Source organism: Schistocerca americana, chromosome 8 (assembly GCF_021461395.2).
Source record: "Schistocerca americana isolate TAMUIC-IGC-003095 chromosome 8, iqSchAmer2.1, whole genome shotgun sequence".
Taxonomy (NCBI): Eukaryota; Metazoa; Arthropoda; class Insecta; order Orthoptera; family Acrididae; genus Schistocerca; species Schistocerca americana.
Genome location: NC_060126.1, coordinates 312,247,007 through 312,274,653, shown reverse-complemented (window position 1 = coordinate 312,274,653; position 27,647 = coordinate 312,247,007). Strand labels below are relative to the sequence as shown.

The 27,647-nt window shown below is 38.3% G+C and overlaps 1 protein-coding gene across 1 annotated transcript in view; it reads left to right on the top strand.

The window, feature by feature from the left end:
- LOC124545412 overlaps positions 1-24,223 on the top strand; it is a 133,867-nt gene extending 109,644 nt beyond the window's left edge. The window contains exons 2-4 of the mRNA XM_047124330.1: positions 10,628-10,708; positions 17,429-17,673; positions 23,978-24,223. Of these exons, the coding sequence (XP_046980286.1) occupies positions 10,628-10,708; positions 17,429-17,673; positions 23,978-24,136 (485 nt within the window). The 3' untranslated portion in view covers positions 24,137-24,223. The remainder of the gene's footprint in view (positions 1-10,627; positions 10,709-17,428; positions 17,674-23,977) is intronic.
- The last annotated feature ends 3,424 nt before the right edge of the window (positions 24,224-27,647 follow it).

Genomic DNA, 27,647 nt, shown 5'->3' with positions numbered 1-27,647 from the left:
TCGGCAACTCAAGCGTGTAGGCTGAAGTGCAAATGATCATAAAGATGCCGAATGGCATCCTGTGATAGATTGTCCCAAGCGTCTTTCGCCTTTTGTTACAATTCGGCAATTGTTCTTGCAGGCTCTGGACAACGATTAAGTTCACGCTTCATCATGTTCCATACATTTTCTATTGGCTAGAGATCTGGTGATCGTGCTGTTCAGGGCAGTGCTTGTACAACACGGAGAGCACATTGCCTTGCAGCAGCCATATGTGGATGTGCGTTATCCTGCTGAAGAAACACATCGCTTTACTGTGGTAGATCTGTCAGGAACACAGGGGTCTTCAGTGCGGTGGGTATTGGTTACTTTACCCTGCAGAAACACCAGATATGACATTGAGTTGTAACTGATGGCTTCCACACCGTGAAGCCAGGGATGGGACATGTGTGTTGTGAGAAAATGAACTCTGGACTAGACAACTCACCAGATCTATGCCGTACACATGTAAGTCCATCGGTCACATACAGACAGAACCTACTACTATCATGAAGTCAACAGAGCGTCATTCCATTCTCCAGCAACTGTTTTATGACGCCAGATAACCATGCTTGGCAGTGTCGGACATCTGTGGTAATCTGCCCACAGGCACAGGTGACCTTAATCCTGCTGCAAACAGACGGTTCCAAATGACGTCTGATGACATAGCAGGTGCAATATGTGTCCAGATTTCGTCCATGGATGATGTTCGGCCAGCCACCGCTCCTTGCACAATGTGTCAATCTTGACGTGCACCTGTTCTACACTGATGTCCAGAATCAGGTCTACAAATGTGGGAATGTTCTACAGTCTCCTGTTGAAAGCAGCGTCACACCACAGATACATTGCGCCCAACATGTCCTGCAAACCGTGGATACGTTCCATCCCGTTCCTGCACGCTGACAATGCGACCCCGCTCTGAAACCGTTAAACAGGAGTACATACTCGTCGGTGGTGCATGGTTGTACCCAAGAATGAGTGTTGTTAACGCTCTTCACCTCTAAATGCAGCTCAGCAACTGCCTGCGCAGCAAAAACAGAGGATGCACAGACAGGCTTCCCGAGCGCCATCTGTTGCCAATGACCGTAACAAATGAATCACAATTACTACGACCCCTCAGTATTCGCATACTACTGAGGACAGTCCTTGATGGTTTTACATTTTCTTTCCAGAAGTGTATACTACAATTACTACAGTGTAGAGTACACACATTATAAATATCTGGTATTTTTCTCAACCATCACATCTACACTACTGGTCATTAAAATTGATACACCAAAAAAAAATGCAGATGATAAACGGGTATTCATTGGACAAATATATTACACTGGAACTGACATATCATTACATTTTCACGCAGTTTGGGTCCGTAGATCCCGAGAAATCAGTACCCAGAACAACCACCTCTGGCCGTAATAACGGCCTTGAATGAAACAGAGCTTGGATGGCGTGTACAGGTACAGCTGCCCATGCAACTTCAACACGATACCACAGTTCATCAAGAGTAGTGACTGGCGTATTGTGACGAGCCAGTTGCTCGGCCACCATTGACCAGACGTTTTCAATTGGTGAAAGATCTGGAGAATGTGTTGGCCAGGGCATCAGTCGAACATTTTCTGTTTCCAGAAACGCCCGTACAGGACCAGACATATGCGGTCGTGCATTATCCTGCTGAAATGTAGGGTTTCGCAGGGATCGAATGAAGGGTAGAGCCACGGGTCGTAACACATCTGAACTGCAACGACCACTGTTCAAAGTGCCATCAATGCGAACAAGAGGTGACCGAGATGTGTAACCAATGGCACCGCATACCACACGCCGGGATCGAATGAAGGGTAGAGCCACGGGTCGTAACACATCTGAACTGCAATGACCACTGTTCAAAGTGCCATCAATGCGAACAAGAGGTGACTGAGACATGTAACCAATGGCACCGCATACCACACGCCGGGTGATACGCTAGTATGGCGATGACGAATACACGCTTCCAATGTGCGTTCACTGCGATGTCGGCGAACATGGATGCTACCATCATGATGCTGTAAACAGAACCTGGATTCATCCGTAAAAATGACGTTTTGCCGTTCGTGCACCCAGGTTCGTCGTTGAGTACACAATCGCAAACGCTCCTGTCTGTGACTCAGCGCCAAGGGTAACCGCAGCCATGGTCTCTGAACTGATAGTCCATGCTGCTGCAAACGTCGTCGAACTGTTCGTGCAGATGGTTGTTGTCTTGCAAACGTCCCCATCTGTTGACTCAGGGATCGAGACGTGGCTGCGCGATCCGTTACAGCCATGCGGATAAGATGCCTCATCTCGACTGCTAGTGATACGAGGCCATTGGGATCCAGCACGGCGTTCCGTATTACCCTCCTGAACCCACCGATTCCAGATTCTGCTAACAGTCATTGGATCTCGACCAACGCGAGCAACAATGTCGCGATACGATAAACCGCAATCGCGATAGGCTACAATCCGACCTTTGTCAAAGTCGGAAACGTGATGGTACGCATTTCTCCTCCTTACACGAGGCATCAGAACAACGTTTCACCAGGCAACGCCGGTCAACTGCTGTTTGTGTATGAGAAATCGGTTGGGAACTTTCCTCATGTCAGCACGTTGTAGGTGTCACCACCGGCGCCTACCTGGGTGTGAATGCTCTGAAAAGCTAATCATTTGCATATCACAGCATCTTCTTCCTGTCTGTTAAATGTCACGTCTGTAGCGCGTCATCTTCGTGGTGTAGCAATTTTAATGGCCAATAGTGTATGTTAATCATTTTTTTACAAAATGTAAATACAAAAACATTAGTTTCTAAGCAGTCGGGGGCCTCATTTAGTTTCACCGCTTGGTCTCTGAAGGGCTTAATCCACCACTGTAACAGCTGACAATAATTTTATTCCAGGTCTAAGACGTTGATATCAATTGTAAAGCTGTTTTTAGCAACACAGAAGGTACACAAAGTCTGTTCAAAATATACTAAACGTTGATTTATTCACGTAAACGAGAGAAACAGAACAGCGCCATCCAGCAGAGATGCATTGGGGCCAGTGACCTCTAGGCAGATTTTACTAGCTGGGGACACTCACCAAAATGCAACGGTTTTTCCCCGTGTGGATTAATGTGACTAAGTAATATATATTGCTTTGTTATTGTAACGAAATTCTGGGTCACCTTCTGCAATTACACAGCTTCACTTTCGTCTTCCCTTTTATACAACAGAAACTCTTAGCTGTCTAGAATTCAGCTTAGGTTATACAATAAAAGGAATGTTCAACTGTCTGGAATGCAGGAGGTTGGCGTAGGTTATCTTTAGTCCGAAATATTCCTAAAAATTATTAATAAAATGATATTTATTTAATATGAAGAAATACTCAACTTAAATGATGCTTTTTCTTGTGAGTGTTCGGTGCAATTAGGCGTTTCAAATTATGACAAATCCTCTAAAGCATTAAATTCCTGCCACTGTGCCTCTGAGTGACGCCTACGTAGAGTCCAGAATTGGCCAAGGGAGCCTAAGTCTTGGAGACAATAGACGAACACTGCAGCTTGGACACTCGGCGGTAACTGGAGGCTGTACATGACTCGAGGCACTGAAGAGAATTGTCCACCATAACTCAGTGCTCCAATATTCAATGAGGCGTTGACCAACCACTATCCACGTATGTGATGCTCTTTGGTTGTCAGCTGTGACCCCTGCCGGACCTCAGTATAGTTCGTAGAGCTAACCCATACAGCTGCTGTACTATGACAAAAAAATTGTAAGGATCAGCCTTATAATAGATAAGCACATCCACACGGATGGTCTTTCTTGGCTCTTTATGGTCTTCTGTTGGGCAGTGAGGAACTCTTCAGGCACACACATTTGAGTACCCCAACTGGTGGACGAGTGTGTCTGCAATTAACAGAGATGTCCAGTTTTGCAGCAAGGTCTTTGTGATCTGTTGACCACCTTGAGTGAAAGTGTCTCCACATTCCAACGTTACAGGAGTCACATCTGTGTACAGCTAGCCGGTGTGTGCAAGATCGGACAGTTTTGCATAACCTTGTTGCAATGAGGAGAGGTGATTTGCCCAACGACTTGCTGTGCTTTTGTTCTCTGGCAGATCTCTGTAAACAAGCGCCTATGAATATCTGCAACGCTCTGGTTTTCGCTCTAAAGAAGCTCAATGACAACTCCCTGCTTGCAATACATCTTTGTTACAGATGCCATTTTGAAGGCCACACATAGTGCCGCCACCAATCGAAACTTCATGACACTATAGGGGCTGAACCAGGAATCTTCCACGATGTTCCACAACAAATTCAGCATTTTTTCAACTGAAATTGACCAAGAAACGCCTCTCGTAATTTTCTGTGCCTTACCGCTCTAGTATAAAAGCATGGGTGACAACAGGATTGCTGTATGAGTGGCTGTTGCGCCCGAAAAAGGACAAGAAATCCTCTCCTTCTTGGCAGTTACACAGTCACAATAAACCATCACCTCTATATAGTAATAAATTACATGTTTTTCCTGCTAACACAATTTAAAAATTGCAACTGCATGACCTGGTTATAACTCAGAATTTTAAATCATCGTATCACAAATAAGTTGTGGTGATGGCACTGAAAAGCACTGAAGATGATCAATGGCCCAACATAAGTTTTGGAAGTGATTACCGTGGCTGATAAAACATGGAAGAATGTTACCCTGATGACAATTTTGATACGTCTCAAGAAATGTGTAGGTCTATTAAGCAAGCAGCCATAGAAATATCTGCAATGACAGCAGAGTGGCGAATTGGACTCAGATTTCCATAATACCTGGGGCCTTCTTCACAACTAAGGAGAAAATGTGACAAAAGGTGATTTCATACATTTTGTTGATCATGTGGAAGTATGTGATGCCCTATTGCTAAGCAAAAATTCCTTCAGTCAATTATTGACAAGAATGAAGATAATAAAGGAGAAGAAGAAGGAGAAACAGAGCGAATTTCACCTGTGACTTCTTTCGAAGTCTTCATTGGATACATTGTGCACGCACATCCTTAGAGCAAAAGTATATGTACCTTTGGCTTTGGTCACAGTGGAAAATGTGCTCCGCCAAGTGCATTGCAGTAAAAAAAAGATGACTGTGTTCTTTCCCAAATAAAACTAAAATTGTCTTGTGTATTTTTGGGAGTTTGTGTGTTGACATCAATAAAAATTAATAAAACTGATTAACAAAATAAACTTCCTTTTGAGTTTAACTGTTGCTTTGTAAAGAAATACAAATGTTATTGAAACTACAGTACCAGTGATATCTGTTAACTTTAATTTTGGTGGAGATACCTTTGCTTTGACTTTCTCTTGATTCCTCCTAGATCGCTCAAACTGCCATTAAACTGAACTCTCAATTTGTGATCTCAACTAAACATTTACAGAAGTGAAACATTCCTAACTTGCGACTTCTGACCCTCAGAAGCTAGTTATAGAATGTTTGCATTTAGCTTTAATCTGGTTTTTTAAACTTTTTTTAAGTGGTGGACACAATGCTGCATTTAGTTGACACCCTTTGACATTTATTTTCACTCCTGATAGCATGATGATCAGCTTGTCTATAAGAATTCATGAAGAACATTAATCGTAGATTAGCACTTCCACTAGCATTCTGACAGTGGCAGAACTTTTACAGTAGATTTTTACAAGCGGATTCTGATTCTATGACTCATGCCATCTCAAAGAACTTTTACAAAGATATTCATATTGGCACTGAATGACATATAAACGTGAATGCTGTGATGTTAATCAGATGATTACAAGATGCAAACTCACTCAATTATTGCCTCATGGTTCTATATAGGTACAGAGGACATTATGAATATTTAGTGACATCAGTAACTATTTATTAGTTTATAATAATACAAAAGTCAACTCAAATCATGTTTAGTGTGGACATCAGTCTAGTGAACCAGGCAATAATTTGGATTAAATGTTTATCAGGCAACTGTAAAGTTAAAAAAGTTACATAAAATATTTGTTATCACCAAGCTTCATGTAAAATTAAAAGGTTCACAACTTTTCTAATTTATTTGGATTCTTAATTAACTCATTAATCTGGTAACCAAATTTATTTTTCAAGTCAATAAAATTAGAGCAACAAGAATGACATCAGTCCTTGAAATTAAAAGAACTCAAAGGTCGAAATAGCAAAAGTATCTTCTGGGAAGTGGAAGTTATAACTACAAATAACTTTTTAAATGTAAAGTTTTGTGGTGAAAATTAAATGTTTTCTAAAAGGAATAACTGTAGGGCTTTATTTTTCAAACAATTAGCTAATTGCTCTTTGTAAATCTTAACTCCATCTGTTCTACAGAGGTTGAAAATGCTAAACAGCCATTTAAATATGCTGTTTGCAGATAAACCAGTTCTCATGGTGTTGGAAATCTCAGAGGTGAACAATAAAAAATAAAGTTTTATAAATGTTTTCCTATTTTAGAAATTACTTATTTCACATAACTATAGCATGTGCATCACATACACACTGATAATAAAAAGAAATAAAACATTTATGTATTTCAGAAGTTTAATTGTAGCAAGTGGAAGCCGCCTTACAGTACCCAAAACTTAAACGTTTAAGGTAGTTGAAACTGACATTGATAAATATATTGAGATCTTTGATAATGATGTGTTACTACAACATACAAATTAATTATTTGAATGAAAAAAATCAATTTTTGACAGAATAATTTAATTGAATGGACAAGAAATCTACTCACCAAGCAAAAGAAGATTGCAAATAGGCAAGCTTTCAGAGCTAATAGCTCTTTCTTCAGGCAGAAGGGTTCAAGTAGAAGGAAGAGCGGTGAAGGAAAAGGACTGGAGATGTCTAGGACAAGGGGTAGATTTCGGGGAAGTCACCCAGAACCACGGGTCAGGGGAGACTTACCACATGGGATGAGATGGAAATACTGACTGCTGGAGACTGTATCGAATGAGATTTGAAAACCTGGGAGTTTAAAGATGGAAGACAGGGTAATAAGAATGAAAAGCTATGTACATTGTACAGGGGGGGGGGGGGAGGGTGACAGTGAAAAATAGTTGTGTAAGAGAATGAAACATGTATGGAACTAAAATGGAGTGAAGAAAAATGTAGTTACTGCAGAGAAATGCAGATACAGAAGAAATTAATGTAAATTAAGGCCAGGTGGGTGGCAAGAAACAAGGACATGTTGTAGCACTAGTTCCCACCTGCGAAGTTCTGAGAAACTGGTGTCTGGGGCAAGAATCCAGATGGGGCATGTGGTGAAATAAGTGCTGAAGTTACAATTGTCATATTGTAGAGCATGCTCTGCAACAGGATCTTGCCCGTGTGTATACTGGCAACACACAGTATCCTGACAATTCTGACCTCAGCACCTGTTTCACTGCACATGCCATCCGATTTCTTGCCCCAGACACCAGTTTCTCAGAACTCTGCAGGTAACTTTATTAATGAATGCTTTGCATTTTCCATTTGAGTCAGAAGTATTGTAAACATCTATCCAGTTCATGTCTTTGAGCAAATTCTTGAATTTCTCAATTTTCAACTTATTTATTACCCTCCTGTGCTAAGATTTAATAGATTTTATATCCTGACAAGTTTCAAACCTTAACACAGGATGCTGCATGTAATGACCAGATAGCCCATTTGCTATTCATTTTGTTACATGACTTTTTCCCCTAGATTTGCCCACAAAGATATTATCAATAGCAGTCTCAGAGCTTTTACATATCCTAGATGCAAAGTTCATAGTAGGGACTAAATTGAATGATAGTGTTACTGATTGCAATAATTGTTCACTAACATAGCTGTTCAATAAATCCACATTCAGATCACCAGCAACCACTGTTTCCTTGTTTTTTACCATGAGATGGGACAACAGAGCTTCCAGCCTTTTTATGAAGAGGTTAAAATTTCCTGAAGGTTATCTGTATATACCTGCTATTAGAAGTGACTCATTATGAAATACTACTTGTGCTGCACAAGCTTCTAAGTGCTGCTCTGAGCAAAACTTATTTATATCAATATTCTTGAAATCAAAACAGTTTCTGACAAATATTACAACCCCTCCTTTCTCCATATTTTCTCTATAGAAGTAAGAAGCTAACTGGAAGCCTGTAACATTTAACACATTTATTTATTTATTTATTTTTATATATTTATTGTATTTTTTTGCATGGAGACACCAACTGGTGTCTTTTGCAAACATCATCTATACCAATGATCACATGATGACAGTATCATCTATACCAATGATCACTTGATGACAGTATCATGGTCCAACTTCATGTTGTTCACATATATACACATCATCATCTGATGTGAAACAAAAAAACAGTAATCACTGAGGACTGAACCCTATAACTTGATATTTTAACCATTTACCTGCATAGCCCCCATACCACACTCATCTTGATCTGCTACTCAGAACATACATGAAGAAGAGAATTGTTCCTCACTGATACAAGGTGTACAACTTTGCTTCCATTGTTTGCCGATAGGTGGCGACAACAGTGAGAAGCAGTTGAAAGAAACAGATCACAGACGTCAGGCAGTTAGCTTAGACCTCAGTCAACATAACCTCATTCAAACTTTAGTCGATTTGTGTCTGCATCATAAAGTTGTTCTTGATTGAAAATGCCAGACTCAAGAAGAATTGGCACAATTAGTGGGAGTGACACAGCAAGCCATTTCAAACCATCTCAAGGCTATGGGCATGATTCAGAAAGAAGGAACTTTGGTCCCATGTGAGCTGAAATCAAGAGATGTTGAATGGCATTTGTGTATTTGTGATCAGTTTGTGCATTGCATTGTGACAGGGACAAAAAATGGGTTCATTACAATAACCCTAAACTCAAAAAATAATGGGGGTATCCCAGCCAGGCTTCCATGTTGATAGTCAAACCGGATATTCACAGCTCCAAGATTTGGTGGGAAAAGCTAGATGTTGTGTACTGTGAGGTGTTTAAATGAAGTGAAACAATCACAGGTGTTCATTATTGAATGCAATTAATGCATTTGAGCAGAGCATTAAAAGACAAATTGCTGCAATACAGCAAGAGGCATGACAAAGTGATATTGCAGCATGACAATGCTCAACCCCACGTTGCAAAAAAGGTTGAAACGTACTTGGAAACATTAAAATGGGAAGTCTTACCCCACCTGCCATATTCTCCAGACATTGCTCCCTCTGACTATCACTTGTTGGGGTCAATGGTGCATGGTCTGGCTGACCAAGACTTCCGATCTTATGAAGAAGTCACAAATTGGATCGATTCATGGATTGCTTCAAAAGATGAACAATTTTTTCGACATGGGATTTATACACTTCCTGAAAGATGGGAGAAAGTAGTGACCAGCTATGGAAAATACTTTGAATGATACATGTGTAACCAATTTGTTTCATTAAAGCTTCAAGTGTTGGGGAAAAAAGGGTGGATGCAAAGCTGTACACCTCATACATCTACATACCATTGCACCTTTATGGCTTACAGCTGATACTGAAAGAAAGTCCTATGAAGTAATTTTAAAGACCAAGTTGGAAACAGTGATTTGATATATGAATGGAGATAAGTGTGTGTATATAATGATGTCATGTGCACTACACTGACAGTCGTGTATTTACTATTTATTTTTAATATATTTTGTGCCCTAATGTCATGTTTTGTGGAAAAGTGAATTATTTTTCCCCCTCTGTTGGTCCCATTATGTGTGCACCTCATGTGTATATGTATATTTCTAATTTTTTCTTTTCGTTGTGTATTGTGCCCTTCTGTCATGAACATACATAGCCATTTTATATGCAAAATATATAAATATGTATCACTTGATGGACTAAATGCAACATAAATTTCTCTTGCTGCTTCACAAACAAATAGGTACAAGAAAAAAATTATAAGATTACACAAAGAACAAAATAAAATTCTGATAAAGAACAAAATAAATTTTTAACATTTTATATATAACAGAAAAAGCTGAAACAGACATCATCAGAAAATCTTTACATGTGTCTTTGTTTTTCTGCTAGCTAAAAAGTAAAACAAGTCTAGGAGTTGAGAAATTTTGTGAGCTGTTGAAGGTAACAGGAAAAAAAATAAATAAAATGAATGTCAGATCAAAGACATTGCTTCAGTGAGTCAAATAATACAAATGCTCAAAAAGGTTCTTTAATAGTGCTGATAACGGTTTCTGCATTGTGTTTCACAGAATATGTTAACATGACCACTTTATTTTTATGAGTGTCTTACTTGGGTTTATTTCCTTTCTTTTACCAGTGGATCAAAAGTGCACAGCTTCATCTCAGTGCCTGTGCATTTGCAATGTAACACATTCACTTCCCTGTTAGATGAGATGAAGAGGAAATAACAGTGTATCCATGGCTAGCAGGACCAGGACTATGGACCTTAAAAGTTATTAAAGAACTTTTTTAACAATAAAACCAAAACAAGGAAGTCTCACTTGCAGGGTGTCAATAAACATTGGGTATTGATTCTAAGCTGGTACACTAACCATAAGCTGTAAGAAATTTGAAGTTATTTAAACTTCCTCTCTAGCTTCTTTTCCAGTTCTTGTGATATAATGCTTTATAACAGTATCTCTCTGTTTCAGGTTCTGATGCACTGATTATTCCCCAGGAGCTACCGTCAATATTGTCACTAATTTATTCCAACCTTCCTCCACTGAAAAAAGGTAAATATCAATGCACTTTAGCCTAAAGTTATTGATCCAAATGGATTTCTCTTTGAAAATATCTTGATTTCTCATACTTTTATTTTGTACTTTGCTGCATTTTAAATACTCATGCATGTGTGTTAATATATCATACCTACTGCTTTCTTTAAATTAGCAAGTACAGTTGTTCACAAGAAGAAGTAAAAATTCTAAGAGGTGTGTGAGGAGTGGAGCAAGTAAGCTCTTTCCACCAACTCCCTGCATAGAGGCTCCTGAGGGGAGAGGGGCAGGGCTAGTGGAACAAGCTATGCTAAAATCAACCATCGCTGGCAAAAAAAAAAAAAAAAAAAAAAAAAAAAAAAAAAAAAAAAAAAAAAAAAAAAAAAAAAAATTGCATTCACGTACTATTAGCACTCTAGGTGGCACTGATAGTGTTATCTATTAGCCTCCACCAAACAGCTGTCAACTGATACATATAGTGTGTCTACAAAAAGTAAAATTGAGACAGGGGCACAGTAAATGCTTACAAGATTAGTGAAACAGAAATTGGTAGATTCATGTTGAATGATGGTGCTTGTGGTTACTAATTCCATATCAGTTTTCATAGACAGTTCAGAACTGAAAAGAACCAGTAGTAAAACTTACACTGTGGCAATAAAAATAGAATGAGTAAATTGCCGTTTTGAGAAGTGTGGCTGTAATACTGTAAGGTTTGTAACTGAAACAACAACCAACCATAAGTATGGTTTAAAAGGTTTCTTTGATTAAAATAAACCTTTGTAAATCATAATTGTAGCTGGTTACTGTTCCAGTTATAAGCCCTACACAGTGAATAAAATTTTGAACATTTAATCACTTATGTAATGCTAAATTGTGTGTACACTCAAATCTACATGACCAAGTTTCTTGCACTCATGTCCCTACATGGCCCTAGAGGATTACAAGCAGGTAAACTATCAAAGCAAAGCATAAATACACTGCTGCTTCTGCAGTAATAATCCTACAAGATTCTATCACTGAAATGTGTTGAGTAAGCCCACATCCTCTTAGGAAACACTGAAAAATTATTAATGAGAGATGCATGAAGGAAGTTTCTCATCTGTGTATGGCACATTATTGTTGCTACTGCCCAGTTCAGCATTACTGGTATTAATATCATTTCATCTATTGCAAGTTCGAAGACACTGCCATGCCTCCAGTAATTTTCTCCCAGTTGCTGGACCTTCCAGCTGTACTCTTCCCAGTCATAAGCAGTTACCGATAGAAGGCATTCACTTGCAATCTTAAGCAGATTGTCTTTGAACAAGTCCCCTTAAATGTTGCATGCCTTAAACAATTGAATTATTGTTGCCCATTCCAGTTCTACTGCATCCAAATCACAATTACAGAGTGGCAAACAGATAACTATGTGGCCTTCCTCTTTTGCCATTTAACCAATCACATATGTTTTTCAGCGGGTCTATGTTCTTGAATTAAAGTGAACAGAGCTTGCTTCTTCATGCTCTCAATACAGACATCATGCCTGCTTTGCAGCCATTCCAACATCGTCACTTTGATATCATACCATGTGGTTGTTTTGTCCACCTGTCTCTTATGGTATCTAGCCTTGTCTATCACAATGACTGACTTCAGAGGAAGATTTGGGAGAAGCATACTTGCAAACAATCTTTTAAAGTTTCCAGAATTCATTTGACCATGGTAATCATCTTTTGTGGATTTAGTCCATAACTTTAGGTAGGCCTCACTGATGAATCCCTTCCTCAGCCCAACACTTCCAATAACGAGCCTATTAGTGCAGCTTTCCCATGCCACAATGCTGACATCATCACCCTTCTCCCAACATTGCCAGCTGCCATATTACTGTCTATCCAAGTTTCATCCAGATAGAATATATCTGTGACTGCTTTCATGACATGTTTCATTTCTACAATGATAGTCAATAATGTCTCCATGGTCCAGCAGTCAAGTCCCCATATTCTGCACTCTCTTCCATTTGAATCCCATGGACAACAAAATATTCCACACTGATGTAATGCCCCAAGTCCAACAGATCTTTTCCTTGAGTATTGATAAAAGTTCCCACAGCCTGGGCAGTCTTCCATTTTGTCTGAAGACACCCTTGTCAAAGTTATCCAAATAGATTTTCCCTGTAGATGTCAGCCTAAATGAAAGAGAATAAAATAAAAGAAAAGTCAGGAAGTGGAGTTCAGTATTATGCAGAATGTGTAGTTACAAGAAACAAGGAGAGGTCCCAGGAGGAAGGATCTACTTTTTGAAACCAGCTATACAGTAGTGTAGGTTGTGGTCCCAGATATTGCATGATGCAGACACAATTAATGGAATAAAAATAATTAATGGCAGTCATTTCTATTACAAAAGGCTCTGTAGTCAGGGTGATCATACATATTGGAAAACAAAAAATTGCTTCAGCTCTATGAGAAACCTTTTCTCTTGGACTCACAATAAAAGTCCAATAAAAAAGGATTTTCATACAGCTGAGGTGATTTTATATGTTTCATGATACATTTCTATTACAATATAAAAAATGTATGACATGTGATAGGACTCATGTCCACTGCCTTCAACACACCAACCAAGTATTTTTGCCACTAAGAAACATGATCAGACAAAAGTTGACTGACTCTTACCAACTTCTGCTGATTCAGAACTAGGGAGCCTTTCCTCTTATCTTTGTGAACAACCTGTAGGTATCATAATGAGATCTGTAATCTTAAATTAAGCTTCAAATTTGGCAACATGACTTCTTTCAAAATGAGTAAGATCATAAGAATATTCCTCAAAATGAGGACATGAGTTGTGTCTGGATAGCTTAGTCAGTAAGAGCATTATCCATAAAAGACAAGCTTATGGGTTTGAGTCCTCATCCAGCACACAGTTTTATTCCGCTGGGAAGCTTCAACATCACTGAAAACTTCTTTCAGGCTGAAATTACTATGAAGTATATGGGCTTTGTGCATTTTATCTAGTATATGTAAATTACAATCTACGGGATGATTCTATGATGATGTTACAAACTTTCAGGAATGATGGAGAAGGGTAAATGTGTCAGTTTGAGGTAAGGAACTCCAGCCTGAAAATGACTGAGCTGAAAGTTATAAGCAAAAATCATTCTTATATCTCTGACAGTGAAATACATATGCCAGTACTCTTGTTTCTGAGGTTATAGGATAGGTAATCACCATCAGTACTGAGATGTAGAGGCTGGGATCATAATTAACCTAATCCAATGCAGACAGCATACTGTGACAAGAGCAATACTGATGTACAATGTCTGTACTGTAGTACAGGGCAACTCTGTTTACAAGATGAAGTACGAACGCAATTCAGCCCTAACCAAATGGAGATGTACATTGTGATGGAACCTACGGAAATGATTTTTGTATATGGGCAAGCAAACTGAAGCAGCTGAGAAACAGAAAGTTTGTACAGGGCCAAATATCCATGTAGAAGGCATGTAGCTCACACCATGTTTCCAAGATTGTTCCAGAGATTAAGTAAAACAGGGCAATGGGCACCACATTACAATGAATGAAGAGGATGACAAATTACGTGGACTCCTGCCTTAGGAGCTGCAGTGCTTGCTCAGGTAGGTGAGGCACCTGCAAACAGCACTTGAAATGAATGTTTTGCAGAGTACTGTGTGGCGAGTATTGCAGGAAGTACAGCTACACCACTACAATCCACAGAAAGTAAATACTTTAATTCCTGCTGACTTTAAACCACATGTCAAGTTCAGCCAATGGTTCATGCAGTGTCTTACTGTTGATCACCACATACCTGCAGATGTACTTTTCATTGATGAAGTCTGTCTCACCAGATACAGAATGCTATATAGTTGTAATAGTCATTTTTGGACTGATGAGACTCCCCATGTTACAGTTGTGGTGACCCATTAATACAGGCAGTTAGTGTGTGGGCAGACATAGTCACTGATCATGTACGATGCCTGTTTCTTCTTCCTCCCTGCTTAGATATACCAGTTTACACAGTGTTTATCAGAGATGTATTACCCATGTTTTGGGACATATCCCACTTGTTATTCATCAATAGTTATGTTTCCAACTTGATAGACCCATACCTCACCCTGGATTTAGGGTTCATGAACACCTGTATCAAACATTCCCTGAAAAGTAGACAGGCAGGGAAGACCCTGTTTAATGGCCAGCACATTCACTTGATCTCATACCACCTGATTTCTTCTTGTGGGAACATCAGAAAAGTCTTATGTATGAGGGACCTGTCGAGACTGAAGAGGATCCACTGCAAGAATTCTCACTGCCTTCAACACTATTCAAAACACACCACGGATATTAGAAAAGGTACGACAGAACTTTGTGTGACAATTCTATGCCTGCATTCATGCTGTAGGATGCCATTTTGAATAACTGTAGTAAATGTAGCAGGTTGTGAAACTTGTGCAGATAAATGGAATTCTTTATCACTATACCAAAGGCTTAGGATTGATGTTCTCTCTGACACCAAGTTATATGTTTCATAACTAGTTCATCAACAACGGAAATTATCTAAAGCCACTGTGGATTACTCAGCAACAAATCTGTACATCATGATCAGATCATAAATTGGAACCCTTAGTTTGGGCACTGCTTGAGACTGAGGTGAAACTTGAGTGGATTTTCACATATGCTTTTGACCCAGTCATTTGCAGACTAGGTTTTCTTACCTCAGAGTGGTATATTTACTCATTCCACCATATCTGAAAGTTTACAGTTATGAAAAGAATAGATTGCTACTCTGTATGGAGATGACACATTGAGTTGCAGACAGGCACAACAAAAACAGATACAAAAATTATTTTAATACCTCTCTTAAGTTGTTAATGTCTGTAGAATGGCTTCATTGTCCAAGAGGGCCAGGTTTTTTAACTTCATGAATGAGAACATCAGTTGTTGTAGGCCTTTACTCAAGATTTATTGTATTTCATGTTTTCGTCATACTTGTCTCATAAATCAATCCAGATTTAGTTACCATTATGAAATCAAACACTACAACATAATTGATGAACACAATTATTGAAGCCTTATAAATTTAAACAAACAATACTAATGTATTACTTAATAATACAGAAAAAACGTTTTTTCCAGCAGCAACATTAACTTGAGGCATTGTAGTTTGACAAAAGAAATACATACAAAGAATTGTGTAAATAGAACCAAGAAGAAAGACTGTGTCTGGTGCACATTTTTTTTTACAACTATACATAATTTACCATTACACGCCATAATGTTGAAGAAATTCCTTTGTATTTTCAATTAAACAAAAATATGTTTTCTTGTGCTGAAAAATCAAAGAATCAAACAGCGACAATAATTATTTTTATAATTAAGCTTTTTCACTATAGGAAGTCTATATATCCTTGTTTAAATAATGATGTTACATAATTTTTCATTTAATAAAAACAGTTTTTGTGAAGTTATTTCCATAATCAAAGAGTAACTATTTACCTACTGAATAATAAACTTAGATTCCAAACAACTTAATTTCATAAATTTGTATGACATTTACTACATCTTCCATAAATTAAACAATGGAAGATTAAAGTGTTTTGGAATATATTTATATCCAAAATTACATCCTTACTTGTTCTTCTTTATTTTAAAGTGAAGTTATATGGTGAAGAACTTGTACTCTCATGACTAACAGGAATGTTCACATCCATTATTGACTGGAAAGGAAATTATCGTTGTTATATTAGCTCAAATGCATCATACACTTCAAAAAATAATATGGATTGTAAATTATGAAACTTAAATGATATCACACGATACAAAACAAAAGGTGATATAGATCTCTTCATTTTGATATCCTGGCCTAAGTGTTGGTATTTTACAACCTGTAGTGATGATTCCCTGTTCTGAAGCTGCTATGTCATTGTGCACACTCTCTGGGTTTCTTACTGTGACACACTGTGTTTTGCTTGTGAAACAATGAAATCCAAGCACAGTAAGTCATCTGATAGCACCATATTTGAACTTTTCTAGGAGAACATCATAAACTGCATGATCAACTACTTTTGATAAGTCACAGAAAATGCCAGATGGCAATATTTTGTGATTTCATTTTGTATAACTTGATTTTTGAACTGACAATGGCATGTTCTAATTATTTTATTTTAGGATATGAGTGTTAATGTTCTTGTGTATTTAGTTTTTTCCAGTGCCGGCAAAAAGGAGGTATGCATTGAAACTTGGTAGATATTAATATGCCTCTTACTCCCTCAAAGACTAGCATATTTCAGTCATCCAGGTATAAAACATATGACAGTGCCATATTGTACAGGTGACGGAACACACCACATACATGTGAAGAATAGAATTTTAGTAGTTTACTTGAGGAACTATCAATCTTTTGGGAATTGATTTTGAGAGAGAGATATGATTCGAGGCAATTAATTAAATTCTTCATGTTTTTGGCAGAGCTTGGAGTAGAAGTGATTTGATCATCTTGGTCACACACACACACACACACACACACACACACACACACACACACACACAAATCTTTGGTACTGTAGTGTGTGTGAATAAGATGTTTTTCTGAGTTCTGATATGTTAATTTTTTTATATCATTTAGGTCCTAATTATTTAAATATGTTCTGTCAGAGAGATGAACAGACTTAACATTACATTTTTTTCCTTAAGGGTCATTAACAAGGTAGTAACGACAATAACATCTGGACGTTCTATATTATGATTTCAGGAACAGATTCACGTTTTGGTTTTGGATTTCGATTTGGTGAACATGCAGATTTCCAGGTACTTATACAGCTTGGACCTCAAACAGAGACACAGCCTATTGGCCCACAACCTGAGAACAATGGAAACTCTAAGAGGCATGTTATCCAGCAAACGTTCTACATCCCAAATGGTGAAGAAATAATCACAGACACACAAGGTGGGAAATGGCTCTCATCTTGGAGATCAGCATTCACCCCAAAAAAGAAGGTAAGTATTTTACCTTTCCTTCATTCTCTGTATTTATTTTTGCTTTTATGCCCAGTTAGTTTCTTCATTCATCCATTCATTCCAATTTCTACTTTCAATTCTCCACTTTCTTCATCTTATTATTTTGCAGTGGGGCATTTCTCATATCTTAAAATTTGAATTCTTATATCTACATATGCCTCTCCCCATTCCTGTCCATCTCCATGGGATAAAAACAGTATTATGAAAAGGATAGCTTGGTACTCACTGCACAGAGGATGTGTTGAGTCTGAGACAGGCATAATGAAAAGATTGCTAAACTTTAAGCTGCCCAACAAATTAGTCCATCTTTGGAAATAGGAAACACACACACATATTCACACAAGAACAACTCACGCAGATTTTGCCAGTGTTTCCAACCACTGCATCCTGACTGCAGAGTGTGACTGCATCTGACATGGGCACCAATATGGCTAAGTGGAAGGAGATGGTGTGCTGCCTTTGAGAGCATTCCAGGAGCATGGTGGAGACATGATAAGGCTGCCAGATGCACAGTCTAGAGGCTTCACACTGGGGGGAGGATGGTTGGGGGGGGGGGGGGGGGACAGGCAGAAAAGAGAGAGGGAAGAGGCAGAGAAGAGGAAAAGATTGCTGATGCATTGGTGGAGTAAAAGTTCTGTGTAGTGCTGAAGTGAAGGCAGAGACCAGGGATGTTATGGGAACTATGGGAATGTTGTAGGGTAAATTCCCACCTGCACAATTCAGAAAAGCTGGTGTTGGTGGGAAGCATCCAGATAGTGCCGGCTGAGAGGCAGACATTGAAGCAAAGTGCATCATCTTGGGCATCATGTTCAGCAACTGTGTGATCCAGATAACTATTGGCAACAGCTTGGCAGTGAACAGTCATGTGGACAGACAACTTGTTAGTTGCCATGCCCATATAGAAAGCAGCATAGGGTTCCAGCTTAGTTTGTAGATCACATGGCTGCATTCGGAGGTAGCCCTGCCTATAATGGGGTAGGAGATGCCTGTGACAGGACCGAACAAACTGATAGTAGGATGATGTATGGGATGGGCCTAGCATCTAGGCCTATTGCACTGATATAAGCCATGAGGCAAGGGATTTGGAATAGAGGTGGAGTAGGGATAAACAAGGATATTGCATAGGTTTAGTGGGGGCCAGAATACCACTGTGGGGGTGGTGGGAAGGGATATTCCTCATCTCATGGCACAATGAGAGACTGTAGAAATCCTGGTGGAGAATGTGATTCAGTTGCTCCTATCCTGGGTGGAATTGATGCATGCTCCTTTGTGGCTGGACAGTGGGTATGTGGGAGGTGGTAGGGGACTAGAGAGGCAAGGCAAGGCAAGGCAGGTCTGTTTCTGAACAAGGTTTGAAGGTTTGGAAGACAATTTTGGTCTGTGAAGGTCTCAGTGAGCCTTGGCATATTTGGAGAGAGAATGTTTGCCACAATATATGTGGTGACTTCAGGTGACTAGAATGTCTTCTATGGAATGGGTGGCAGCTTTTGAAGTGGAGTAGGAGGTATTGTTGGTGGTTGGTAGATTTGATATGGATGGAAGTACTGATGTAACCAAACTTGTGAGTGAGGTGAACATTGAGGAAGGTGGTTCATTGGGTTAAGGAGGAATAGGTGAAAGGAATGGCGGAGAAGTTTTTGAGGTTCTGGAGGATCACAATAATGTCATCAATGTATCAGAACCGTGTGAGGCACTTGAGGTTCTGGATGGGTCAGATGGATTTCTGAATAGGCCCATGAATAGGTTGGTGTAGAATGGTGCTGTGCATTTGCTCATTGCTGTACTATGGATTTATTTCTTCAGACAATAACTAATTTGGGAGACAATAAAGGTGGTCATGGTGACCAGGAAGGAAGTTGTATGTATGGAGTCAGCTGTGTATTGGGAAACTTAATGTTCAATAGCAAAAATGCCATTGGCATTGATGAGGATAGAGGGAAGTGGCATTGACAGTGACAAGCAGCAGAGTGCCAGGTGGTAAAAGAACAGGGATTGTGTTGAGTTGGCAGAGTTAATGGTTGGTGTCTCTAATATGGATGAAAAGATAATAGAAAATAGCTGAAGGTGTTGGTCCATGAGATCAGAGATTGTTTCAATGGGGACACAGTAATTAGCCACTATGGGCCATCCTGGCTCCCTGGGTTTATGGAATTTAAAAAGCATGTAGAAGGTAGGAGTCTCAGGAGTGGTTGGAATGAGGGGAGGGGAGAGAGAGGCTCAGTAGAGAGGCCCTGGGATGGGCCTAGGGATTGTAGAGGGACTAGAGATCCTGCTGAATATCTGGAATGGTGTCATTGCGGCAGGGTTTGCAAGTGGATTTATCCAACAGCTAATGGAGTCTCTCCACCAGATAATCCCTGCTGTTCATAACCACAGTCATGAAGCCTTTGTCAGTAGGTAGGATTATAAGGTTGGGATCAGATTTTAGGTGGTGGGTTGTGGTTCTTTTTGCAGATGTAAGGCTGGTTTCCATGTTAAGGGATTTGAGGGAATTATGTTCCAGCAATGTTAATACCTCCTCAGATCCTTAGGCCTAACAAAGAACCTCTCCTCTCAATCTATCTCTCCCCTCACCCATACCATTCTCCACATCCCTATCTTCTATATCCTACCTAGAGTCCATAAATTCAAACACCCAGGATTCCTCTCTGTGGCCAATTACTGTGCGTCAACTGAGGAAAACTCTGGTTTTATGGATCAGCAACTCCAGTATATTACTTGTAATCCATTCTCCTATGTAAATGACACCAACTATTCCCTCCACTCACTCTCCACAGTTCCTGTTCATTTACCAACTGACACCCTGCTCATCACTGTCAATGCCACCTCCATCTACACTAGTGCCCTCAATGCCTATGGTCTTGCAGCTACTAAACACTACCTTTCACAATGAACAGCTGGCTCCAAACATACAACCACCTTCCTGGTCACCAATAATAACCTCATTCACATTTGCTTCTCCTTTGAAGGCATCATTTGCAAACAAATCCACAGTACATCACTAGGCACCCACATCTCACCATCCTCATCTAGAGGAATCCTTCCTAACCACCCAAAATCCCAAACCCCTTACTTGGTTCATTTTCACTGATGACATCTTTGTGATCTGCACTGAGGGTGAGGACACCCTAGCCACCTTCCTCCAAAACCTCAAAACCTTGTAACTCATTCACTTTACTTGATTCTCCTCAACACAACAAGCCACCTTCCTTGATGTTGACAGACACCTCAAGTGTGGCTATAACAATACTTCCATCCACTTCAAACCTACCGACCAACAACAATAGCTCTACTTCAACAACTACCATCCATTCTATACCACGAAGTCCCTTCAATATGGCCTAGACACTGAGCTGTCCCTCTCCAAATATGTAAAGAATCTCACAGAAGCCTTCAAAGACCAAAATTATCCTCCAAACTTTGTTCAGAAACAGATCCTTTGCCTTGTCTACCCCTACCCCAGCTCCTCAGCTCATGGCACATATCCTTGCATATACCTAGGTGCAAGGCCAGTCTTAACTTTTCCGACGATCTATTTGAGGCAATTACACATTATATCAGTTCATCCCATTCACATCCTGTTGTCAGCATATATATGTGGTTTATGATTATGTCTCTTGATTTTGTTTGTAATCTGACATCTTTCATTATATAGCACACATCCTTTCACTCTTATTCCCAGACATTTTATTGATCATAACCCTAACTCCACCAACACCAGGTTTATTTTGTGCTATTTCACTATGTATATTTCTCTGGCTTTAGGAAAGATAAAAGTACGGTACCAAAGAGACAGTTGCATCCAGTACAACAATAAGTATTGAATTTATGGTCATTTATATCAGAAGAGTAAATACACAGGTAAACACAAAATCAGGCCTGAAGAGAAGTACCTCAAATACCATCAGTAAATATTCATATCATAACTAACTTGTTAGCTAATATCTCTAGCCTACTGACTTATGAATCTAAAATTGTATTCATACTCATCAGAGATACTACTATTAATATTTCAATACCAATACAATAGATTGTTTGTAGGAAATAAACGAATGAACAGCATTTAATTCCAGTGGTATACATTTACATTTACCAGTATCATTTAACGTGTTATGAAAAATTAAGACTTCTTTGTAACAGTTGTCAACCTAGAAAAAGTGTTTGACTGTAGCAGGAGGTGCAAAACTGTTTGAAATTCTCAGACATAACTACAGCTAGAAACAGGTAACATAAAATGTGTGCAAGAACTAAGAAGAAAATAAGAATGGAAGACAAAGCAGGAAGATATGGGATTAAAAGTCGTGTAAGAAGTAGATGTATACTTTCACCCCTACTGTTCAATCTGTATGCTGAAGAAGCAAAGTCAGAAATAAATAAAAGTTTCTGAAGTGGAATTAAAATTAAAGATGAAAGGATATCAATGATAAGTTTCACTGATGACATTGCTATCTGGAGTGAAAGTGAGGACAAATTGCATGGCCTGTTGAATAGAATGAACAGCATAATGAGATAATGCTATGGATTTAGAGTAAATTAAAAGAAACTTGAAAGTAATAAAAATTAGCAGTAAACTTAACATCAGACTTGGTGATCACAAAATAGAGAAAGTGATGGAAAATCAAAATAAAACGTGGCAGAAGAAGCAAGGAAAGCGCAAAAAGCTGACTAGCATATCCAAAGAAGATGTCAAAAAGGTATAGGGAAGATAAAGTTAGATTTAATATAGGATGCAAAAAGGCATTTCAGAATTTTTCTTCCTGTCATCCATATGCAAAAGATACGGAAACAAATCATAATACATCGTACAATAGTACCACTCTGCAAAGGATTGCAGAGTATATAGATAGATAGATGTAGAGATTGATGTGATTAAAGCAGTGGACTCATGTCTGAGTGGTGCAAAATTCATTCATTCACTATATTCTTCAGACATCTTCATAAAAAAGAAACTTCAGGGATACTGAACAATTTAATGTGTATATTAAACAAGATAAACAGCCATAAGAAACTGGATTAATAATGCAGTCGTACAGATTTTGATTTTTAACCCAAGACAATCATTCCTGGTTGTCAGGCAATACAGTGGCCTCCGCCAGGCACTTAAATGTGATTTGCAGAGTATCCACGTACATGTAGATATAGATGCAGTGGGCAACAGTATCCAACCATTGCCTGAGGCATCTCCACACACATCCACACTGGTCATCGAGGCTCAAGTCAAAGCAGGACTCATCAGTGAGACAATTCCACTCAAATCAGTGCTATACCAAGATGAAGACATGTCTGCAGACACCCCAGATGGTGGTGGGATACAGCGGTACATCGACAGTATTCTACACTTCATTTTGTTGCCCTTCTTGACAAGCCATCCTGGGCCTACATTTTAGCAATAAAACACCTGCCTAACAAGGTGCAAATTCCTACTGCTTATCTTTAAGCTTTCCAAACTCTCCCTTGGTCAGCAACGTCACTGGATCTCTCCCCAACTGAGAACATTTGGAGAATTCTGGGTAGGGCTCTTCAGCCAGCTCGGGATTTTCATGATCTAACACACCAGTTGCACGGAATTGGGTATGACATCCCTCAGGAGAACATTCAACAATGCTATCAAACAGTGCCAAACAAATTACTGCTTCCATAAGGGCCAGAGGTGGACCTACACATCATTGAATTGCTCAGTTTGTGAAGCTCTTTCTCTTGAATAAACCAGCCAAATTTTCTGAAATTGTAATCATTGGTTTGTCTGCACATATACATCACTTCTATTGATTTCCATCCCATTTGGATAATTCCTTCAAGGTGCATCAGGTTTTTGTCTTAGAGTGCAGTAGTGTTTAAGCCCGGATGAGGAAAATTTGAGTTTACTTTTGTTACACCACAATTTTCAACTGGTTGTAGATCATTACAGTATTGCCTCTAAAACAAAAGAGAAGTGTCATCTATTTAGCTTACTGCATATGAACTGAGAACATTGACCAATATCATTAACATACACTAGGAAGGGAAAAATGACATAGAATTGAACCTTGGGGAACATCCAGTATTGTTATTGATGGACTGGAAATCTGCAATCTAATTATCTACGTTATCTGCTAGATACTCAGTCTTTTATACTTCTTTCACATTCAATATTGACTTCACGTCAATGTTTGCAGGCTAAATGGAGCTTATAAACAGTACAACTTAGTTTCAGATATGTCCTTGATCACTTTTGTGCTCATAAATTTATGAGTCAAATCGATTTACATAACAGAGCATTGACACTGTGATATTTATGTTGCAGGTAAATCTGCAGGAGACTAAAACTGAAATACCTACAATGGCTCCGGATCCAACACAGAGCAGAAACCAAGTTGTAACACATCTGCGTAAGCTCTACACCAACACAAACAAATCAGCAGACACTGCTACAGATACGAGGAATTCCACACAAGTGGAATAATGTTTATTTATTTATCTACATCACCAAAGAAAGTGTAGTGCTTTCCTATAGTACTGCCATGTGTGTACGCATGAAACCTTATATACTTCATTAGCAATGAAGCGATAAATTTATTTTTGTTAATAAACATGTATCTTAATTTATTGTGTACAATAAACCCAATCTTTTTATTGAAATACAAATCAAAGTTTCATATGAACAATACCATAAATGTGTTTAATTACTACATTACTTTTGTGAAATAGAAAAATATTTGACATGTTCACAATTGTTTGGGATTCTAGAGACTTGATGGCCAGTGTTGTCTGTCAATTGAAACCAAAGTGTGACAAGCCGATTACATATGCCTTAAGTGTTACAGTTGAGTTCTTTTTAAACAGCCTACACAAAATTCATTATTTGCCTTTCCTGAAACAAGATTCTATTGTTTAGTAGTTTTGGCATCATTTCTACACCTGAGAGTCCAAAAGAAATTACATTACTGTAGATATATTAATGTATTTGCTAGATGATAATGCCGCAGATTAACACAATAACCAGTATAGTTCACTTTGAATGGACTACTTCTCATTCCCTCAAGTATGTGACACTTCTTTCATCACTCATGCCACTGCAAACTGTAGTTGGTTTGTGTTAATTAATCAATGAATGCTCACCCACCTATGAATCATCACCCAAATACTATGATGTGCTCATCTAATATGACTGGCCATATAAGCTACTTTCCAAAAACAAAATACAACAATAATAATTATTCAGTTAAATCAGTAGACTATGTAACTAAAGCAGTCAGCTATAAAAGGCATTTGTTCCCATATTCAGTGGCCTGTCAAACCCCTCTGGCAATTTGATCACAGATGTAACAACCCACAAAGGGGTTATTATCCTACCTAATTTACTTTTAACCATGACATGACAATAAACACTGAATGGAAAAATACACCAGGACGTCAACAGTCCTTCATCACTAGAAACAGTGATGCAACTCGGCCATTGGTTTTGGAGTTCTGAGAACATCATATAAAGAGGAGCTGTAGCTTTGTAGAACTTCCCTCAAAAGCCCAAAGAAAAAAACTTCTATTGTGCTCACTGGACATTATACTTCAGCGCAGACTGAATTGATGGGTGTATTAAACAAATTCAATATATCCAAACTAGCACTTCAGGAAACTAGAATGAAGATGAAAATGCATTTGAATCATATGGTTACAGGACTTTTGTAAGGGGATACTGAGCATAAAAACTAAACAGATAGCCACAATGCTTGGAACAGCTTCAAGGTTTCAAATGGAATCCAACAGTATCCATGACAAATTTTACATACCCATCATGGCATATATCACTTCTTTCATTCATTCAGCAAACAATGGCTATACCATCATTAATGCGAATGCATGTACCAGCAATGACAACAGGAAAAAAAAAACAGAAAAAGTTGTAGAATTTTGGTAAACACTAGACACATGAAAAATATCAAAGCACCACATACAACTAGGAGACTTAAATTACAGACTAGCACGGACAGGAAATACAAGAGAATAGTAGGAAATAGTCACATACACATGTGCACCAATAAGAACAATGATATCCTGCATATATGTTCAGAAGAGGATTAGGCATGGACACAGACTGCTTTTTAACAGAAATAAAGAGTCATATTTTGGTATAAAACCAAATATTAAAATTAGAAAAATTCATAGAAATGACACAAAATTTTTGTCAGACAACAGGAACAAATTCATAACAAAGCTTCTGGCTTCACACACAGCTGATGGGAGATTGGGATGAGATCAGAGAAGCAATGATAGAAATGGTGAAAGAACTAGAATAGCCACCAAGAAGTAGGAAACATGGTTGGTGAACAAGGTGTGTGATGAAGCAATAAAGCACAGAGTAACAACTAGGAAAAATGGAACACCCATAAAAAGGAAAGAGACTGGAATACAGTCACCGAGATTAGGAAAGAGGTATAAAAAATTGCTAGAATAGAGAAATTGAAATATGACAAAAAAGGTTAGAGGAAATAGATACAAATTTAAGATGGAACAACAAAATTTTCAAACAAGAAATTACAGGATACAAAGCAATGAGCCTTCTCTTCAAAGTATCAACATGCTAACTGACTGATAACATCAAAGATAAATGTGAGCTGCTAACAAAATACTTCAATAAACTTTTCATCTACAATGTACAAATGCTATGACTAATTTTTAGACAATACAAAAAGGAAAACCTGTCTTCAGAACCACTGACACTGCATCAAGTAGCAAGTACAATGGCCAGCTGAAAAACAACCGAGTGCAAGTGAAAGATGAGATATTTACTGGGATGTGGAAACTGGGAGGGAAGTACGCAGCTAAAACTATTTATGAAGTTATTACACATTGTTGGAAGGTAGATGGAATACCAGAGGTTTGGAAATAAGCCACAATTCATCCACTACATAAGAAGGGAGACAATACAGACACCAACAATTACTGAGACATATCTTTACTTCCAGTTATGAAAAAATTTATACCCAAAGTGCTGCTGAATAAGCAGAACACACAACTGATGAGTATCAAGCTGGGTCCAGGAAAAGCAACAGTTATATATGACCAATGCACTATTGTTCTAATGTCCCATAATTCTCATTAATAGTTAGCAAGCAAAACTCCACATACTGCTACAATTGTTTAAAGTTAAATTTACAAAAATTATAGTTAAAACTTAACTCACTAAATTAACTGAATACATTGAAAAATTCTGACTTTTTAACAGTTTCTTCTACTACAAGCATCAATCCAAATTATTTATTTAAATCATGAAATTAACAAATATAAGTATGCAAACAATAATTTGGACAAAACTGTTAATTAATTTGGAATTAATTAAGGGCTGGCTTTGCTAACATGTTTTCGAATAGAGCCAAATAGATACTTTAAGAATGCCGTTGCTTCGTCTCACAAATGTTTATAATTAGTACAGAATTTATATTTGTTTATATGTCAACAATAGAACTTAAGTTATGAAACAATTACTGATTTCACCCTATAATAAAAGATACTAAATAGGAGTAGTCAAAATAAATTAGAAAATCAATGAAATACATCAAACCAAGCACAAAATTAGATATGGTTGTGGGGCGGCGTGTGTAAGTTTGTATAAATAAATTTGCTGTATAAACACTTGCATGTAGAATCAGTTTCTGGCTTTTAGTATGTTGTTAACGCTGTCTTTCGCCGTTCTCAACACTGGCTCTCTATTTACTTTTTGGCACCCAGAAAGTGATTTAATAAAACATGGAGCCAGTAATTAGATATCCTAGTGCCCACTTCAATTGAGATACTATTATAGCTGCAGCTTATAGCTCTGAGGAATTAGGAGATTGTCCGGGATTTCTAATCAAAAACGGTTTTCCAAAATAGTTGAGTATATTCTGAAATTCACTGATAAAAAACACAAGTATCCCTACAACCTAACTAACAGAGCAGTTCAGAGTCTAATAAGCTAATGCAACTATAAATGTCCG